Raw genomic sequence first — 18,078 nt, 5'->3', positions numbered from 1 at the left:
CTGATTCACTACACTGACATTTTTTGAAAAACATTAGAATATGATTCTTAGTTGCTATGTCTTTATCATTTTATGAAACTTTCCTTTAGTGCTGTATCTTTTTGCTGTCTGCTTTTCTGTTGCTTCTGCCTTTCATGGTTGCATTTTAGGGCCTCATTCTTAGCTTTCCACTTCCTTTCAAGGCCAATTCAGTATCTTGAGGCAACAACATATTTGTTTCAACAACTAAGGAGCTTCTTGCATGGTGCCAAGAACATTACTGTGTTCTTAACAGGTCTCTTTCTGAGAGCCAAATGTCACATTAAACGAAGCTACAAAGTACATTTGGAAATTTTCAAGAAGTCTGAAGAATATATCAGCTCTTGTGAATCACATTATCAACCAACCATGTTAATGCAGTCACACACGCAGAATTCATTGTCGCAAAAGAATTAACGCATTTGCCACCTCAATGTGACTGGTAAAAGCACACCCAACATCACTGCAGCTCAGTCCAAGTGTATTCTGCATACAAGATTTTTCTACAATAGTAATATATTTGCTAAAGAAACTCTTAAGGCACCTAGATTTAAACTTATATATATCACTATACATAAATAATAATTATGATGTGTTGGTGAAAACTGACATACTTTTCTGCAGGTGGGGAAAACTACTGCCAGAAAATGAAGGCATGAACTGTTACATACACTAAACAAAAATATAATTCTGTCCATGTTCTTGGTGAAACTGTAAAAGAAAATTACAGTCCACAAAATTAAAGAAAAAAATAAATATGTTTACAGGCAATGTGAAATAATTACACTAATACTAAAAAAAGGCACAAAACAGCCACATTGCTTTTGGGAAGACCTGACAATTTTTATATTTAAATCAAATAGGTAACCAGTGCCATAATCTCATACACAACAGAATTGAAATAGAAAGCTACTCCTGAAACATGTTGTTTGATAAGAAGTGACAATTTTTTTATATGAATGACATAGAAAAATTGTCTGTTAGAACTCTTAAGACTACAGTGTCAATATACAAATATAAAATTAAACATGAACAAGTTTAAAACATTCTGAAATGTTCGAGCATTAAAAAGTATGAGCCATGACTGAACAATTTATTTTTAAAAACATTCTAATTACTCTGCACTGAGGATTACAACAGTATACATAGCATTTCAAAACTAGATAAGATCTGTGTCTACTAATTCTTTATGTTGCCTACACATTTACTTATTAGTGTGCAACTTCAAACAACATGGCTTATCCAAGCAAACATTTAAAATTTCAGAAAAATGTTTTATTAACATTACCTGTTACATTGACAATCTATACACAGATTTGTATATAGAACTTATTGTCAAAATGCCCCTAACTATTATGATAGTAAATTTTGTAGAAATGAGACACAGATCTAAAAAATATGTCCCATCCAGCAATTTATGGTCACTGTCATGCACAGACATAGCACCAGTAAAACCATGTATTATTTTGTTACCTATGTCTAAATAAACTCGGTACTACATTTCACAACTGCAAGCAGAACTCTTTTCCGAAACTATTCCTCCTCGGTGACACCAGTATCAAAACCACAGTCTCAAAATACATTATCAACGAGAATTTTAAATGCCACAAGTAACAAGGCAGCTTCTTGCAAGAGCACTTCTGGTTCTGCAGTATCAAGTACAGATAACAGAAAATTTAATTCTGTTGTTGCCTATATTTAGCCCTGTAATATGCACAGTAGTAAAAAGCTATTTTACATTGATTCTCAGATTCTTAGGCTTGTAATGTATTTCAAACTGACCAGAACTTTTGTGCTATAAGTGTGGTGTGTCCAAGCTAATTAACATAATTTAAAAAAATATATTTATACCATATATAAAATATTTTCACACTCATCACGGGTCCTAACCTGCAAAAATATTTACCTTCCTAACCATTTTTCTTGATTTACATGTTCACTAGTCCAGGAAGGAAATAATTTGTCGAAATACATAAAGAAAGTGATCAGTATGTGCAATTGACTGTAAAAATTCAGCATGATGTTCCTGTTGCGCGCACGCACGCACGCACGCACACTCACACACACACACACACACACACTCACTCACACACACACACACACACACACACACACACACACACACACAGAAAATACGTAAGTGCCATCATACAGTAGGTAGAATATCCTTGTGAACATTATAGTCTGACTGGGGCAACAAAACCAATGGAATGATTTACGCAGTTACTCTACAAGCACAGCAGAGCATATTAACAGGTCTTTTACAAATTTAGCATGTGATTAGGAACAAGAGACCAGCTCACCGACCACAAGCTCCAGTACTACTTCCGTGTGCATCACAGGACTAAACAGAGAAGCTCCAGCACTTAAAACACAGTCAATTAGCACTAAAAATGACTAGGGCTAGCTAGCCTTATTGTTGTAGCACGTACGCCCCGCCAGTTCAAGCAGGTAGCGGTCTGGATGGTCCACCCATTCGGCGGCACTCAGTTTCACAACACGTTGCTTTTCTGCCTGTTTGACCTGCCACTTCTTAATTTCCAACTGAGACTCCCTGCAAGAAAACAAAGTTAATTACAGAGATTGCAGAATATGATGAAATTGCTATGTAGAATTAACTAAAGAATACTGTTCTGTATAAATTCTCATTCTAAATAAGAGTGTGAATTTTATAAATAATTAAGCTGTAGAGTAAATGTGAAACATTTATTTTACAGGCTAAGATAGGCTGTATCTCCCCCCCCCCCCCCTCTCTCTCACTCTCTCTCTTTCTTTCTCTCTCTCTCTCTCTCTCTCTCTCTCTCTCTCTCTCTCAAACACACACACACACACACACACACACACACACACACACACACACACACACACACACACACATCTATGACATCCACAGTCTTCAGTTTCTCAATTGCCTATCTGTCCAATTTTCTTCCTGAAGCCCCTTGAGTCCATTGAATCCATCTTCAAGGTGGTCTTCCACATTTTCTTCACTCAGTTTGTGTCGATTCACAGAATATTTCTGGTCACCAGATACTATCCGTTCGTTACAGGTGGCCATCCAAGTCAAGAACAGCATTCTTTTCTTCTGTAACTTCCAGTGTTCTCCCATTTGTGGTGTGTTTCAGTCTGGAGATGCAACATAATCTTCACCAAAAATCTACTGCAAGGAACATCAATATATTTTCTTTTTTGTTATGTACCATATTTCAGCACAACACACTGTGATGCTCTATGTGACTGACTTGTACAGCAAGACCATTTTCTCTTATTTTGTCACTCCATAGCAAGGAGTTAAGTTCGCCAATTACTTGTTTTCCTTGCCCAATTTTACTAGTGACATCTTGTGTGCTGCTTCAATTGGTTGCAAAAATGATGCCCAAGTATTTAAATGCAAAGACATTTTTAATTTTACAGGACCCTACATTAAAGTGCTCTCATTCATCTTCACCCAGTACAACGTATCCGATCTTTTTTGTGTTCACTGTCAGGCTCCATTTTGAGTATCCTTCATCCAGTTCCCTTTACATGTAACTGGAGTCATCTGTCTCCTCCTATCACGACCTGGCCGTTGGCGAAGAGTACAGTACACAACATTTCTTATCCTACAGGGACTCCCATGCCATGACACTTCATTAAAAAAAAGTCTACTTTAAGTATACTTAAAGAAGGCAGTTCTCACGAGCACCCTTGTCTTAACAGTAATTTATGGAGAATTCTTGGGAAATTTTGTCACCTACTCCAACAATTATGTTCAACCCTAATTTTTAAGTTAAGCCTTATTTTCTTAATTTCTCATTACCGATACCAAAATTCTACATTGCTACACATAACTTACTTGTATCACATGCCTCCTGCAGATCGATGAATGTTTAATCAATCATCATCCCCTATTCTAAACTCTTATGAATGAGGTGTTTAAAAGATTAAATATGCCATTTGTACATGAACGTCCCACTCTAAATGTATTTTGCTCCTACGACTCCATTGTATGTGCTTCTGTTTTATGCTTTATTTCTTTACTATACAATCAGGCTGTTGTACAAGGGTGTGCTGCAAAGTAATGCCCCCGGGTTTTTTATATGAAAACTTTAAAAAACATTATTAACACCCTACATCTTTACTTTCAGTCAACATGTTTATCTCTCAACATAGTCATCCTGGCGATGGACACATTTCTCACAATGAGAGACCAGTTTGTTGATACCACCGCTGTAGAATTTTTGGCTTTGCTGATGGCGCCACAACCTCATTTCTACTTGCACAGCTTCAATGCTATCAAAGTGAAGTCCTTGAAGGGATTCTTTAAGTTCTGGAAACAGATGAAAAGTGTATGGGGGCCAAGTCGGGGCCGTACAAGGGCAATGGATGACAGTGAATCCAAGGCATCTGATTCTTGCAGATGATACGGTGCCCGTGTGTGGTCTAGCATTGTCATAATGAAGGAGAGGGTGCTCCACATGTGGACAAACTCTTTGAATTCGAAATTTGATTACAGTACACTGTTTCTCACGCACTGACATATAAGTTACATGCTACAATTGGGAGACCTCTATCGACAGGCATGAAAAATAATGATGTAGCACATTAATAACATTTGTTTTATTTAAAAACATTAAAATTTAAAAAAAATTTCACATGAAAAATTTAGAGGCATTAGTTTTCAACAAACCCTTGTACAAATAGAACTAATTCCTCTATCATTTGCACAGTCGCACTGGCTTCCTGTTTTAAATTTGGATGAAATAACAGGGTATATACGTGGACAAGGAAAAAAATTCCCGGATTTCTCCCGCATTTCCCAGTTAAAAATATACTTTCTCTCGGATGAAAATACACTTTTTTCCGTGTTAAGTGACAGTATACTTTTCCTCGGAACTGTAAAACTTATCAATTTATAGAGATTGCAACACGCTTTTGTAAGCCAGTCATAGTTCAAGTCACGTGATCTCACCAGCCGATACAGCGGATATTCAAAGCAAAGGACACGTCATGTCGTCAGCCAATAGCATTATCACTGTTAAGTAGCGCGTACACACAAATAGGGAAGTTAATGGTTTAAATTAATATACATAGTGTTGCTACAAGAAAAGCAAAGCTTTCACATACGATATTGATATCAACGATTAATAAGCTGCAAGAGAAGCTTAACTTTCACGTATAACGTTGATCATCTTTGTACGTGTTACACTTTAAGATACATCACACAAATGTGCCAGTAAAATTTTTAATAACGACATAAATGTATGATCTGGGCTCGAAATTTTTCTAAATGGTCATCCTCAAAGAGTTGATTTTTAAATGAGAATCAAACGCTCTGTGATTAAAGAAATTCATCGCACATAGTTCATCTTGGGTAAAAGGAAGTTTACTTTGAAAGTAACGCTTTTCTCAATCATTCGCAATATTTTCCTGCGACCTGTTAGAAAGAGGTTCGTTTCAGCAGTTGCCAGAGAGCGCCAATTACAGGCGTCACACCGATTGCGCAGCTACGATGACGCAAGAAGCCCGTATGTTCGTATGTGTAAAACATTAAAAACTTACGTTACGTCATAAAAGAAAAAAAGACATCAGAGATTATTCCAAGAGCATCGGAATTTTGTAGAACAGTTGAAACTAGCCAATAGTGTGGAATTAAACATTTCGTTACAAATAAATTGACTGCCTCAGCGGGAAAGATTAATAAAATCCAATTTTCTTTAACAAACAAACAAAAATAACTTAATTGTTCTGCAAGGCGATTAATGCTTGACTGAAAACGCTGCCCGGGGCAGATACCCCAGTTCGGTCCTAGTGAATATGGCAGCTTGCGCGCGACAGTAAAATTTTTCCGAATAGCATCTTGCTGCTATTGATATATAGCTAACAGACACACTTTAGTAGCCAGAAGCGGGAAAAGGTACTAAACACACGTGACGCAACTGCGCACGCGCATGGGCCCGCACGCAACTGCTCACACAAATCTAATGTAAACAGTTGCGACATCACGCTCATCGGAGGCAATTTGTTGTTATGAAGCATTGCATAGTCTTCCTAAAGCCTCTGACACATTTTGCTGTTGGCAGATGCTTGTATGAGCACTGTGTTTTCTTGTTGTACATAACACATTTCCTTTGCACCTTAAGTTTTATTTTAGTTTTTTTCTCTCGTTCATGGTTTATTGCTGCAGTATTATTCTGCAGTAGCGGGATACAGTAATATCCTTTGTTTGAATATTATTATTACCAGTCAAAATGACAAAAATTTAACTGAAAACTAAAACAAAAAATTCCTGGAATTCTAAAAAAATTCCCAGGTATTTCCCGGCTTTCTCCCGGATGAAAAAATTCCCGGGTTTTTCCCGGATCTCCCAGGTCGTATACACCCTGAATAATTGATTTTTATCATTCATTTGCCAGTTCCTTGCCATTTATACATCTATTGAATATTTCTGCCAGCATATCTAAAATTCCTGAGGGGGCTGCTAAGGAGGAGTCACAGAGTTAAATTTCCCAAGTATGTAGCTTTCACATTCTTGATACCTTTATCAAGGGAATATCTTCAAAATCTTCAGATTGAGCTTGGAAATATCTAACATATTGTTAGACAAACATAAATGTCGGAACTTTGTAATTGTAATATTCATGAGAAAAAAATCTATTAAGTAATGGAGGGAATACACAGAATAACATAAAGAAAGGCAACCATTTATTGAACAGAGTGCAGAAATGAATAAGACAATGGTAATTACAGATTCTGGAAAATTTCATTCCGTCTCTGACCTGTAGTGTAAGTCAGCTTGTAGCACACAGTATAAATACAAATCACACTTAATAGTTAAATTAAGTTGAAGAGCAACTATGTTCTTTTCCGTCCAGTGTACACTGCCACACTTAAAAACCAAGTAACAGAAGACTGTAGCTGTCAAAACCTGTCAGATGCATCAATCAAAGAATGTGAATGTGAGAACTTTCAATCTGCGGCAGTGACATTTGCAGACAGAAAACAGCACAAATTGTTTTAAAGTTGTTCCACAAAATTCGGGCAAACTGCGGATGTCTGCAACTTCCTAACACTATATTTCGGCGCATAATCTCCTGGCCATCTTCAGCTGAACACTGATAAAAATGCATTGAGCTCATGTATTTTAATACCCCATCAGGACATTCGTGTTGTGTCCTGTGGGCATTGTGCATGCGATGCTTGAGCGCGGATGCTCCTGTAGCAAGATGGTGTGCTGTGTCGTACACCATCAACAATGAAAGCTCACCTCATTTATATCAAATCAATTTACTTCATCCAGTAAAATCACAGAATGACACTGGCTACACATAGCACAAATTCTTTGTATGCCAGGATTCCATGTGGAAGCTGCCACCTTGATTAGTAAGGGACTCTGACAGTCTTATTTCCACTGGTCCCTTGATTATGGAGTTCCAAGAGTTTGGCGATGGGGCAAAATTTTTGTTTCACTGCATTTCATAAAATTACCAGTGGAAATACAGTATTTGGTGATAGAGTTATTGATTTGCAGAAAGCGATATGCTGCTGCTGATGTACAATGCAGTCCTGCACAGTGCGAGTCTTTTGCCCTACATAAAATTTGCCTCATTTGCACGGAATCCTGTAAACACTTGCCTTTGCAACAAGTCATCTTTAACTGGTCCCAATTGTGCCGAGATTTTGGAAGGAGTATTGAAGATTACTTTAATTTCATGTCTTCTTAATATGCTGCATATTTTTGCTGAAACATTTCCAATACATGGTAGATAAGCAGTTGTTCTGAAGGTCTCATCTTCTTGCTTGTTCTGACATTTGTATATTTGTAGTTCTCTCTACCGAGGTAAATATCTGTTGTTCAGGAACACAGTCTGCAGATGTTCCAGTTTTGTCTGAACAATGGATATTTGTCTCGGCAAGTACAGTGAGCACCACAGACATACAAATGACAGTACTAGAATAGGATCAGGTCTTCTAAATACTGCTTATCTACCACATATTGGAAATTTTTTGGTGAAAATGGGAAGAATGTTAAGAAGACAAAGTTAAAGCAATCTGTCCTCCTCTTTCCAAAATCTTGGCACTTCTGGGATCTGTTAAATATGACTTGCGCACAGCAAGATGCGCACGGAAGGTGTTTCACAATTCCACGTAAATGTGGCAAATCTTATACAGAGCACATGACAAGCACTGTACAGGATCACATTGCAGAACATCAGTGGCGTATTTGCTTCTCCAAGCGCATAATACCACTATTGCTGAACACTATTCTACTGTCCATTTCATAAAATACAATGAATCAAAAATTGTGGTTCACTTTTGTAGCTACATTGTCAATGAATTAGAGGAAATAGGACTGAGTTTCTTACAAATCAAGACGGCAGCTTCAATTAAATTCCGAATGGAATCCTGTCACACAAAAACTTAATGCTCTGTGTACCTGGTGGTGGTCAAACACACACACTTGCAGTAGACGCACATGCGCTCAAGTGGTCCATGCGCACTGTCAACTGGATGCCCAATGCAAACGCTTACAGGGTGTTAACATCTCAGGAGGCACTCTGAGTCAAGGAGAAAAACAAGGAACCATTCAGTTTTGCACAGCATGTGTAATTGTTGTGAACTGCCCACAACTAGGGGAAAAAAAGACTACAGCTAAATAGCTCATATCCATAAATTTTTCAATTTTTTTTTTTATTTTACTTTTACATGTAGATCCAACTTCAATGACTCAGTCTGCTGTATAAAACTTTCTCAATATTTCCTTTTTTTTTTTTTGTTATCTCACGTATATGGTAGCTTCAGTTCTGAAGCAGTAGTTTTATTTGTTATTTATTGCAATGTTTGTATCATCTGCCAACAAAACTAACATCTTGTGCTGTTACTGATGGAAGGTCATTAACATACACGAGAAAATAAGGACAAGATCAAACCTTGTGGAACACCATGTATAACAAGTTCCCAATCAAGTGAGGATTGATAGCTTGATAAGGAACTCATTCCTATTGACACTCTTTAATTTTCTGTTAGTAGTTGATGACAATGATGATGTTTGGTTTGTGGGGCTCTTACTCCGCGGTTATCAGTGCCTGTAAAAATTCCCAACCTTTGCTCAGTCCAGTCTCGCCACTTTCATGAATGATGATGAAATGATGAGGACAACACTAACACCCAGTTGTCTCGAGGCAGGTGAAAATCCCTGACCCCGCCAGGAATAAAACCCAGGACCCCGTGCTCAGGAAGCGAGAATGCGACCGCGAGACCACGAGCTGCGGACTTCTTTAAGTGGTACTACACTGACCACTTCACAGAATTCTCAGGGACATCAAAATGTTGTTACATGAGATGGTGGTTGTTGCAGCTCATACACTACACATGTATTTTCAATAAATTGTCTAGCATAAAAAAGTGAACCAGCCAGAAGACATGGTCAGATGTCAATATAACTTTGTACACATACAGATCACCACCGGGCTTGTAAATGATTAGAGTTGCAATTCTACATGACTGATAGAACAATCATCAGAGTGCATTAGTGTTGTTCATGTTCAGTGCTGTTACCAGGCACAGTAGAGTATATAAGGGCTGCGAACAGCATCAGATATCAAGTGATCGTTACGAAGTACACGAAGATGCCACATACTCGTATGAGAAATCAGTATCAGCACCTGAAAGATGTTTGAAAGGGGTCCCAATTTGGCCAGCTAGCCAAATTATAAAATACCCATATTTGAAAGGCACTCAGATTTAACAGTAGCCCAATGTCGGACTGAATAGGTATGTGGACGCAGGCATATTCGTTCTCAAGGTCCATTCACTCACTTCTGACCACCCCTAGGTAGGAATGCTGTAGTGTGTACCACGCACATTGTAACCCCTTCACATCTGCACTTGCCATTCAAAAACAAGTAGTTGACTCCCTGCAACATTCTGTGCATTCCTGAACCATCAAAGACCAGTGGCAGCCAGACTAGGGGCTATCGGCCCATACATAAACCTCCATTAACACCACAGCACAAACAACGGCATTTGGAGTGGTGTCACGACTGGGACGCTGCTGAGGAACGGCATTGCACTGTGTTCAGTGATGAAGCACATTCTGCACCACCCCAGATGACAATCATTGGTAAGTACGGTGGTGGCGCAGGGAAAGGTCCACCTGCTCCAATGTGGTGTGGTGTTTTTCCTATGTCACAGTGAGGGGAACCGTCTGGTACGACTTCAGGTCACGGCTGTTGGAGGTTGCGAGTACTCAGATGGCACGACAGTCCATCAGGGACATCCTGCGTTCTCGTGTTACCTCTCGTGCAACTGTAAAGTGCTGTTTTTCAACAAGACAATGTTCGTCCACATGCAGCACGTGTGCAAACTGCATGATGTTGGGATACCCCCTTGGCCAGCACTATCACTGGAACTGTCTCTGACAGAATGTCTGTGGGACCAGCTCAGACGTCAACACTGTAACACTACAACAATTTGCAGCACTGTCCCCAGAACTGATCCTGGAAGGACTGGACCACAGACTTGTGAAAGTTCTGTGACAAGCTAGGCTGTGACTTCTTGGATTTGTGTGATAGGGTTGAGAACTGTAGTGTCACCCTAAATGGGTCAGGTGTGCACTACACACCAGAGGTTGCTGCTCAGGTAGCTGACTGTGTGGGGTGCACACAAGGTGTTTTTTTTAATTATTTTTTTTTAGTTTTAGATTAGACGACTCTCCATCCAATCTAGATAATGATAGCTGTAGGAAACCCAGAAGTATCAGTGTAAGATCAAAAGAAATGCCTACCACTGGTGAGAGTATTAAAATCCTAATGATAATTGTTGAAGCATTCACAACAAGGTGCCAGAGTTTGGAGCATTAATGAAAAGCAGTGAAACTCGCTTAACACTAGGTACAAAAAGCTGGTTGAAGCCTGAAACTGATAGCACTGAAATTTTTAGGAAAAATTCAAGTATATATTGAAAGGATAAGCAAATGGGAAATGGAAGTGGAGTATTTGTTGCAGTAGACAAGAAACGCAAATCCACCGAGGTAGAAATTGAAGCTGCATGTGAAGAGTGTTTGGGCAAGACTCAGCAGCAGGGGTGGGTATAAAATAATAATTGGATCCTTCTTTCGCCCACAAGACTCATCTCCCGATGTGACCAAAAACTTTAGACATAACCTCAGTTCACATGTACATAAGTCCCACAATCATATTGTAACTGTCAGTGCCGGCTTCAATGTCCAAAATTTTAATGGGAAAATTATAGTTTTGTTAGTGGCAGGTGTGATAAGACAGCCTGTGAAATTTTACCGAATGCTTCTCTGAAAACTACCTAGAGCAGGTAGAAAGGACACCACTCATGATGGAAATAATATTGGATCAAACTGCAACAAATAGACCTTACCTCTTTGAGAATGTCCATATAGAAACTGGTATCAGTGACCATGATGCGGTTGTGGCAACAATGATTACTAAAGTACAAAGGACAGCTAACACAAGAAGAAAGATACGTATGTTAAGTAAACTAGATAAGAAATGAGTAGTGTCACATCTCAGTCAGGAACTTTAAACTTTCAGAACATGGCAGGAGCATGCAGAAGAATTCTGGCTCAAGTTTAGAAGAATAGCTGACCATGCAATGGGTAGATAAGACTCAGCAGAACAGTTCATAAAGGGAGGAAACCTTCACCGTACATAGGCACTGTAAAGAAACTTCTAAAGAACCAGAGGTTACTGCACAATAGGTGTAAAACATAGCATAGGGCTATAGACAGATGCTGAATGAAATGTGTTTGGCTGTCAAGAGAGCAATGCATGATGTCTTCAATGACTACTGTAGCAGAATACTGTCAAGTGATCTTTCATGGAACCCAAAGAAATTCTGGTCATACGTAAAGGCTGTTAGTAGCACCAGATTTAAGTGTCCAGTCCCCAGCAAATCCGACAGGAAATGAAATAGAGGGTAGCGAAGCAAAAGCTGAAATGCTTAACTCTGTTTTCAAATGTTGCTTTACAAAGGAAAACTCAGGAGACCTGCCCCTATTTAATCCTCGTACCACTGAAAAGATAAATGAAATATATTTTAGTGCCAGTGGTGTTGAGAAACAACTGAAATAGTTAAAACTGAAAAATTTCCAGGGCCCAATGGAATGTCAGATTCTATATTGAATTTGCGACTGAGTTGCCCCTCTTGTAACTATAATCTATTGTAGATCCCTTGACCAAAAAACCGTGCACAGTTCCTTGAGAAATGCACATGTCACAACCACCTACAAGAAGGGTAGTGGAAGTGATCCACAAAACTACCGTCCAGTATTGTTGACATTGATTTGTTGTAGAATCTTAAAACACATTCTGAGCTCAAACATAATGAGATATCTTGAACAGAATAACCTCCTCAATGCCAACCAGTGTAGATTTGGAAAACATCGATCAAGTGAAATCCAACTCACACTTTTCTCACATGACATACTGAAAGCATTGGATCAAGGCTATCAGGTATGTCTTGATCTCAATAAAGCGTTTGACTCAGCACCACACCTACACTCATTGTCAAAAGTATGATTATCTGGAGGATCAAGTGAAATTTGTGACTGGATTGAGGACTTTTTGGTAGGGAGGATGCAGCATGTTATGTTGGATGGGGAGTCATCGTTAGATGTAGAAGTAACTTTGGATATGCCCCAGAGAAGTGTGTTGGGTCCCTTGCTGTTGATGTTGTATATTAATGACCTTGCAGATAATACTGATAATAAAATCAGGCTTTTTGCAGTTGATCCAGTTATCTATAATGAAGTACTATCTGAAAGAGCTGCATAAATATTGAGTCCAATGTTGATAAGATTTCGAAGTGGTGCAAAGATTGGCAACTTGCTTTAATTGTTCAAAAATGTAAAATTGTGCACTTCGCAAAATGAAAAAAACGTAGTGTCCTGTGCCTATAATATCAATGAGTTACTGTTGGAATCGGCCAACTCATACAAATACCTAGGTGTACCACTTTGTGGGGATATGAGATGGGATGTTCAAATACGTTCAGTTGTGGGTAAAGCAGGTGGTAGATTTCGGTTTATTGGCAGCATACTGGGGAACTGCAATCAATATACAAAGAAGATTGCTTACAAATCACTTGTGCGACCAGTTCTAGAATACTGCTCAATTGTGTGGGACTGTACCAAATAGAACTAACAGGGGATATTGACTGTATACAGCTAAGGGCAGTGTGAATGGTCACAGGCTTGTTTGATCCACTGGAAAGAGTCATAGGGATGTTGAAGAAACCGAGATGGAAGGTTCTTGGATACAGTCCATGCCTATCCCGAGAAAGTCTATTAACAGAATTTTAAGAACTGACTTTAAATGATGGCTCTAGGGATAAACTCCAACCCCCTAAATATCACTCACATAGGGATCTTGAGAAGATTAGAATAATTACTGCACACAGAGAGACATTCAAACAATAATTTTTCCTGCATTCTATATGTGAATGGAACAGAAGAAATCTTAATTGGCACAGTGGGGCGTACCCCCTGCCGTGCACATCATGATAGTTTGTGGAGTGCAGATGTATATGTAGATGTCACCAGTATCCAGGATGTCAAGGACCAGTTACCAATAGTTACAGGACAGCTTACCTCAAGAAAGGATACAATGGCTTTATGAGACCCTTCCCAACTGAACAGTGCCAGCATCTAGACCAGAGGCAGAAAAACATGGTAAGTGAGCTCATACTGCCACATTCTCTATGAATATCTTATAACCACTGATTTGACATCACATATCCTCAACCTGAGAAGCATCGTATCATTTCCTCCTCTCCTTCTGGGTATTTCGCACTCCTTGTCATGCAGCGTATATTTTCTAGTGAATTGAAAACATTAACCTGTGTATGTAAATAACATTCTCAATAATGTTGAGTTTGAAAATATTTACTGCAATCAAAGACTTAAGAAGCTACTTATTTACTATCATTTTCTATAGTTCCTGAGAATGTTGGCAAAAGTGGAATTGGAGTAAAGTTGGATGGCAGAAATCTTATCCAAAAATTAAGTCTGACAGCCATGAAAGAAAACTGTCTGTACTTCGTGGGAATGTTTTCCTGTCAGGAACTCCTTCAAGATCCCGAAGTCACTTGGGTTGATGTCAGGACTGGCAAGTGCATGCTTAAGACTTTCCATCCCAACTGAAGTAACCGATTCCGCGTGGTGTGGGATGCTCGAGGTAGCGCACTGTACTGCAAAATCATGAAGCCTCCACTCAGCATCCCAAACTTCCTCATTCTGGATTGCCTTTTGCGGTTTTAGCAATACCTGGCAATACCATTCAGCATTTACAGACACTCCTCACAATAAAAACCTAATAAGGGCATTTATGTTGATCCCAAAAGGTAGTACATATGACTTCTGACAGAACTGTCCAGCTGAATTTAGTCTCCACAGGTGAACTACTTTGGTCCCAATGCAACCTCGTTTCTAGCAGGACAGGCAACATCTGTGGTGTCACCGCTAGACACCACACTTGCTAGGTGGTAACTTAAATCGGCCGCGGTCCTGTAGTACATGTCGGACCCGCGTGTCGCCACTGTGTAATCGCAAACCTAGCGCCACCACATGGCAGGTCACAAGACACGGACTAGACCTCGCCCCAGTTGTACGGACGACATTGCTTGCGACCAGCCAACGAAGTCTTCCTCTCATTTGCCGAGAGACAGATAGAATAGCCTTCAGCTTAGTCCATAGCTACTACCTAGCAAGGCGCCATTTGTATCAGTGCTTATAGCTTACTAATATTCAAGAGAGATGTATTCCAACAAGAGAATTAAAGATAAGTATTAAAACGCTACGTACTTTTCTTCTTATTCATTAATAAGTCTCATGTTCCAGAACTTCAAGCCCGTCTGCGTTAGTTTAGCGTGCACCTAGCTACACTCATTGTGTCTAGACTGTATGAACTAGACACAACAACATCCACATTTTATTCCTGATGACAATATGGACGAGAAACTCTTCATACTGCTAGAAGAATGACGGTTGCAGCCAGATGCTTAGTTTTGAGTTCATCTTTTGTTGGCCTTGGCAGCAATCTTTCACTCTTTTGATGAAAACCAGACAATGAGGTGACAATTTGTGCAACAGTTAATTCTGGGGCAGTTCACCTCACATTCTGCGAGACTGCTTGCTGAACATTTTCCGTTATGTCTGGTGTCACCAGTAGTGGTCAGTCACCATGGTCTTTGTCAGATACAATGGTGCCACCTTCAGTGAATTGCCTGGCACTACACGCACTTCGGTTGACAGTGGATCTCTTAGAGGCTTAGGCTCTCATGCATACGTAACTCAAACAGCTTCCTGTAGCTTGCAGCTGGTGTAAGATAATGTTAGTGCAGCCACTTTCTCGCAGTGCTGTATAATAATCACTGTGATCCCAACACAAACCACTTCACATTATTGCCTCACACATTCTTTCTAGTATCACATGCACACATCCAGTATTTTACTCTCTCTGAACGCAACTGGCACTTACATTCTGCACATGTCCCATATTTCTTCATCCCTTTTCTTATTCAGCAGGTTAACATCAGCATACCTCAGATATTCGAAGACATGTTAAAGTAATACATGACTGGTTACAAAGATAATTTAGGAGGTTGTTAAACTCATAAGAACACACTTCAAACACCTCTGGTGATATTTCACAATAACTACGAAATTTTATTTTAAATATTTTATGGTAAACATAACTTCTCGTGTAGGGAGGCTCATATCCCTGTTACTGAAATTACTTGGAAAGTTCAGACTCCAATTTCAGGTCTGCGGCCACTGAGTCTGACAACCCCATCTTCTCCATTACAGATGTAAACTGCTTGTTAAAGAGCTTTGTCACACTACAAACATCTGTTACTAGGGTATCATTTACTCTCAAAACTATTTGCTATTTCTCATATGGTTCTAATAATCCCCACTTCCCTTTTCTGCATACACCAAGAAGTCTTTATTTTGTTGTTCTCATTTCACTAGCCTCTTCTTGTAAATTTTGTTTTGTTTGAAAGTCTCTATGACTTTCTTCAATATTCTGCAACGTACCTTGAAACAAATTCCAAGTCCTAATAAGCATCAACACTAGTTGTTGTTGTTGTTGTTGTGGTCTTCAGTCCTGAGACTGGTTTGATGCAGCTCTCCATGCTACTCTATCCTGTGCAAGCTTTTTCATCTCCCAGTACCTACTGCAACCTACATCCTTCTGAATCTGCTTAGTGTATTCATCTCTTGGTCTCCCTCTACGATTTTTACCCTCCACGCTGCCCTCCAATACTAAATTGGTGATCCCCTGATGCCTCAGAACATGTCCTACCAACCGATCCCTTCTTCTGGTCAAGTTGTGCCACAAACTTCTCTTCTCCCCAATCCTATTCAATACTTCCTCATTAGTTATGTGATCTACCCATCTAATCTTCAGCATTCTTCTGTAGCACCACATTTCGAAAGCTTCTATTCTCTTCTTGTCCAAACTATTTATCGTCCATGTTTCACTTCCATACATGGCTACACTCCATACAAAAACTTTGAGAAACGACTTCCTGACACTTAAATCTATACTCGATGTTAACAAATTTCTCTTCTTCAGAAACGCTTTCCTTGCCATTGCCAGTCTACATTTTATATCCTCTCTACTTCGACCATCATCAGTTATTTTGCTCCCCAAATAGCAAAACTCCTTTACTACTTTAAGTGTCTCATTTCCTAATCTAATTCCCTGAGCATCACCCGACTTAATTCGACTACATTCCATTATCATCGTTTTGCTTTTGTTGATGTCATCTTATATCCTCCTTTCAAGACACTGTCCATTCCATCCAACTGCTCTTCCAAGTCCTTTGCTGTCTCTGACAGAATTACAATGTCATCGGCGAACCTCAAAGTTTTTATTTCTTCTCCATGAATTTTAATACCTACTCCGAATTTTTCTTTTGTTTCCTTTACTGCATGCTCAATATACAGATTGAACAACATCGGGGAGAGGCTACAACCCTGTCTTACTCCCTTCCCAACCACTGCTTCCCTTTCATGTCCGTCGACTCTTATAACTGCCATCTGGTTTCTGTACAAATTGTAAATAGCCTTTCGCTCCCTGTATTTTACCCCTGCCACCTTTAGAATTTGAAAGAGAGTATTCCAGTCAACATTGTCAAAAGCTCTCTCTAAGTCTACAAATGCTAGAAACGTAGGTTTGCCTTTCCTTAATCTTCCTTCTAAGATAAGTCGTAAGGTCAGTATTGCCTCACGTGTTCCAGTGTTTCTACGGAATCCAAACTGATCTTCCCCGAGGTCCGCTTCTAGTAGTTTTTCCATTCGTCTGTAAAGAATTCGTGTTAGTATTTTGCAGCTGTGACTTATTAAACTGATAATTCGGTAATTTTCACATCTGTCAACACCTGCTTTCTTTGGGATTGGAATTATTATATTCTTCTTGAAGTCTGAGGGTATTTCGCCTGTTTCATACATCTTGCTCACCAGATGGTAGAGTTTTGTCAGGACTGGCTCTCCCAAGGCCGTCAGTAGTTCCAATGGAATGTTGTCTACTCCGGGGGCCTTGTTTCGACTCAGGTCTTTCAGTGCTCTGTCAAACTCTTCACGCAGTATCATATCTCCCATTTCATCTTCATCTACATCCTCTTCCATTTCTATAACATTGCCCTCAAGTACATCGCCCTTGTATAGACCCTCTATATACTCCTTCCACCTTTCTGCTTTCCCTTCTTTGCTTAGAACTGGGTTTCCATCTGAGCTCTTGATATTCATACAAGTCGTTCTGTTATCTCCAAAGGTCTCTTTAATTTTCCTGTAGGCAGTATCTATCTTACCCCTAGTGAGATAAGCCACTACATCCTTACATTTGTCCTCTAGCCATCCCTGCTTAGCAATTTTGCACTTCCTGTCGATCTCATTTTTGAGACGTTTGTATTCCTTTTTGCCTGCTTCATTTACTGCATTTTTATATTTTCTCCTTTCATCAATTAAATTCAATTTTTCTTCTATTACCCAAGGATTTCTACTAGCCCTCGTCTTTTTACCTACTTGATCCTCTGCTGCCTTCG

General features: G+C 39.4%; 1 protein-coding gene across 5 annotated transcripts in view; it reads right to left on the bottom strand.

Moving 5' to 3' along the window:
• LOC126202926 (uncharacterized) overlaps positions 1-18,078 on the bottom strand; it is a 118,896-nt gene that overhangs the window by 65,018 nt on the left and 35,800 nt on the right. For 3 of the 5 annotated variants that reach the window (XM_049937013.1, XM_049937014.1, XM_049937015.1), the window contains exon 10: positions 2,451-2,572. In XM_049937013.1, the coding sequence (XP_049792970.1) occupies positions 2,451-2,572 (122 nt within the window). Of the gene's footprint in view, positions 1-2,321; positions 2,573-18,078 lie in introns of all 5 variants that reach the window. The other 2 variants (XR_007540202.1, XM_049937012.1) reach the window with 2 other exon arrangements.

Source organism: Schistocerca nitens, chromosome 9 (genome assembly GCF_023898315.1).
Source record: "Schistocerca nitens isolate TAMUIC-IGC-003100 chromosome 9, iqSchNite1.1, whole genome shotgun sequence".
NCBI classification, from domain to species: domain Eukaryota; kingdom Metazoa; phylum Arthropoda; class Insecta; order Orthoptera; family Acrididae; genus Schistocerca; species Schistocerca nitens.
The sequence above is the reverse complement of the archived record's forward strand: the minus strand, read 5'-3'. Positions and strand labels throughout refer to the sequence as shown.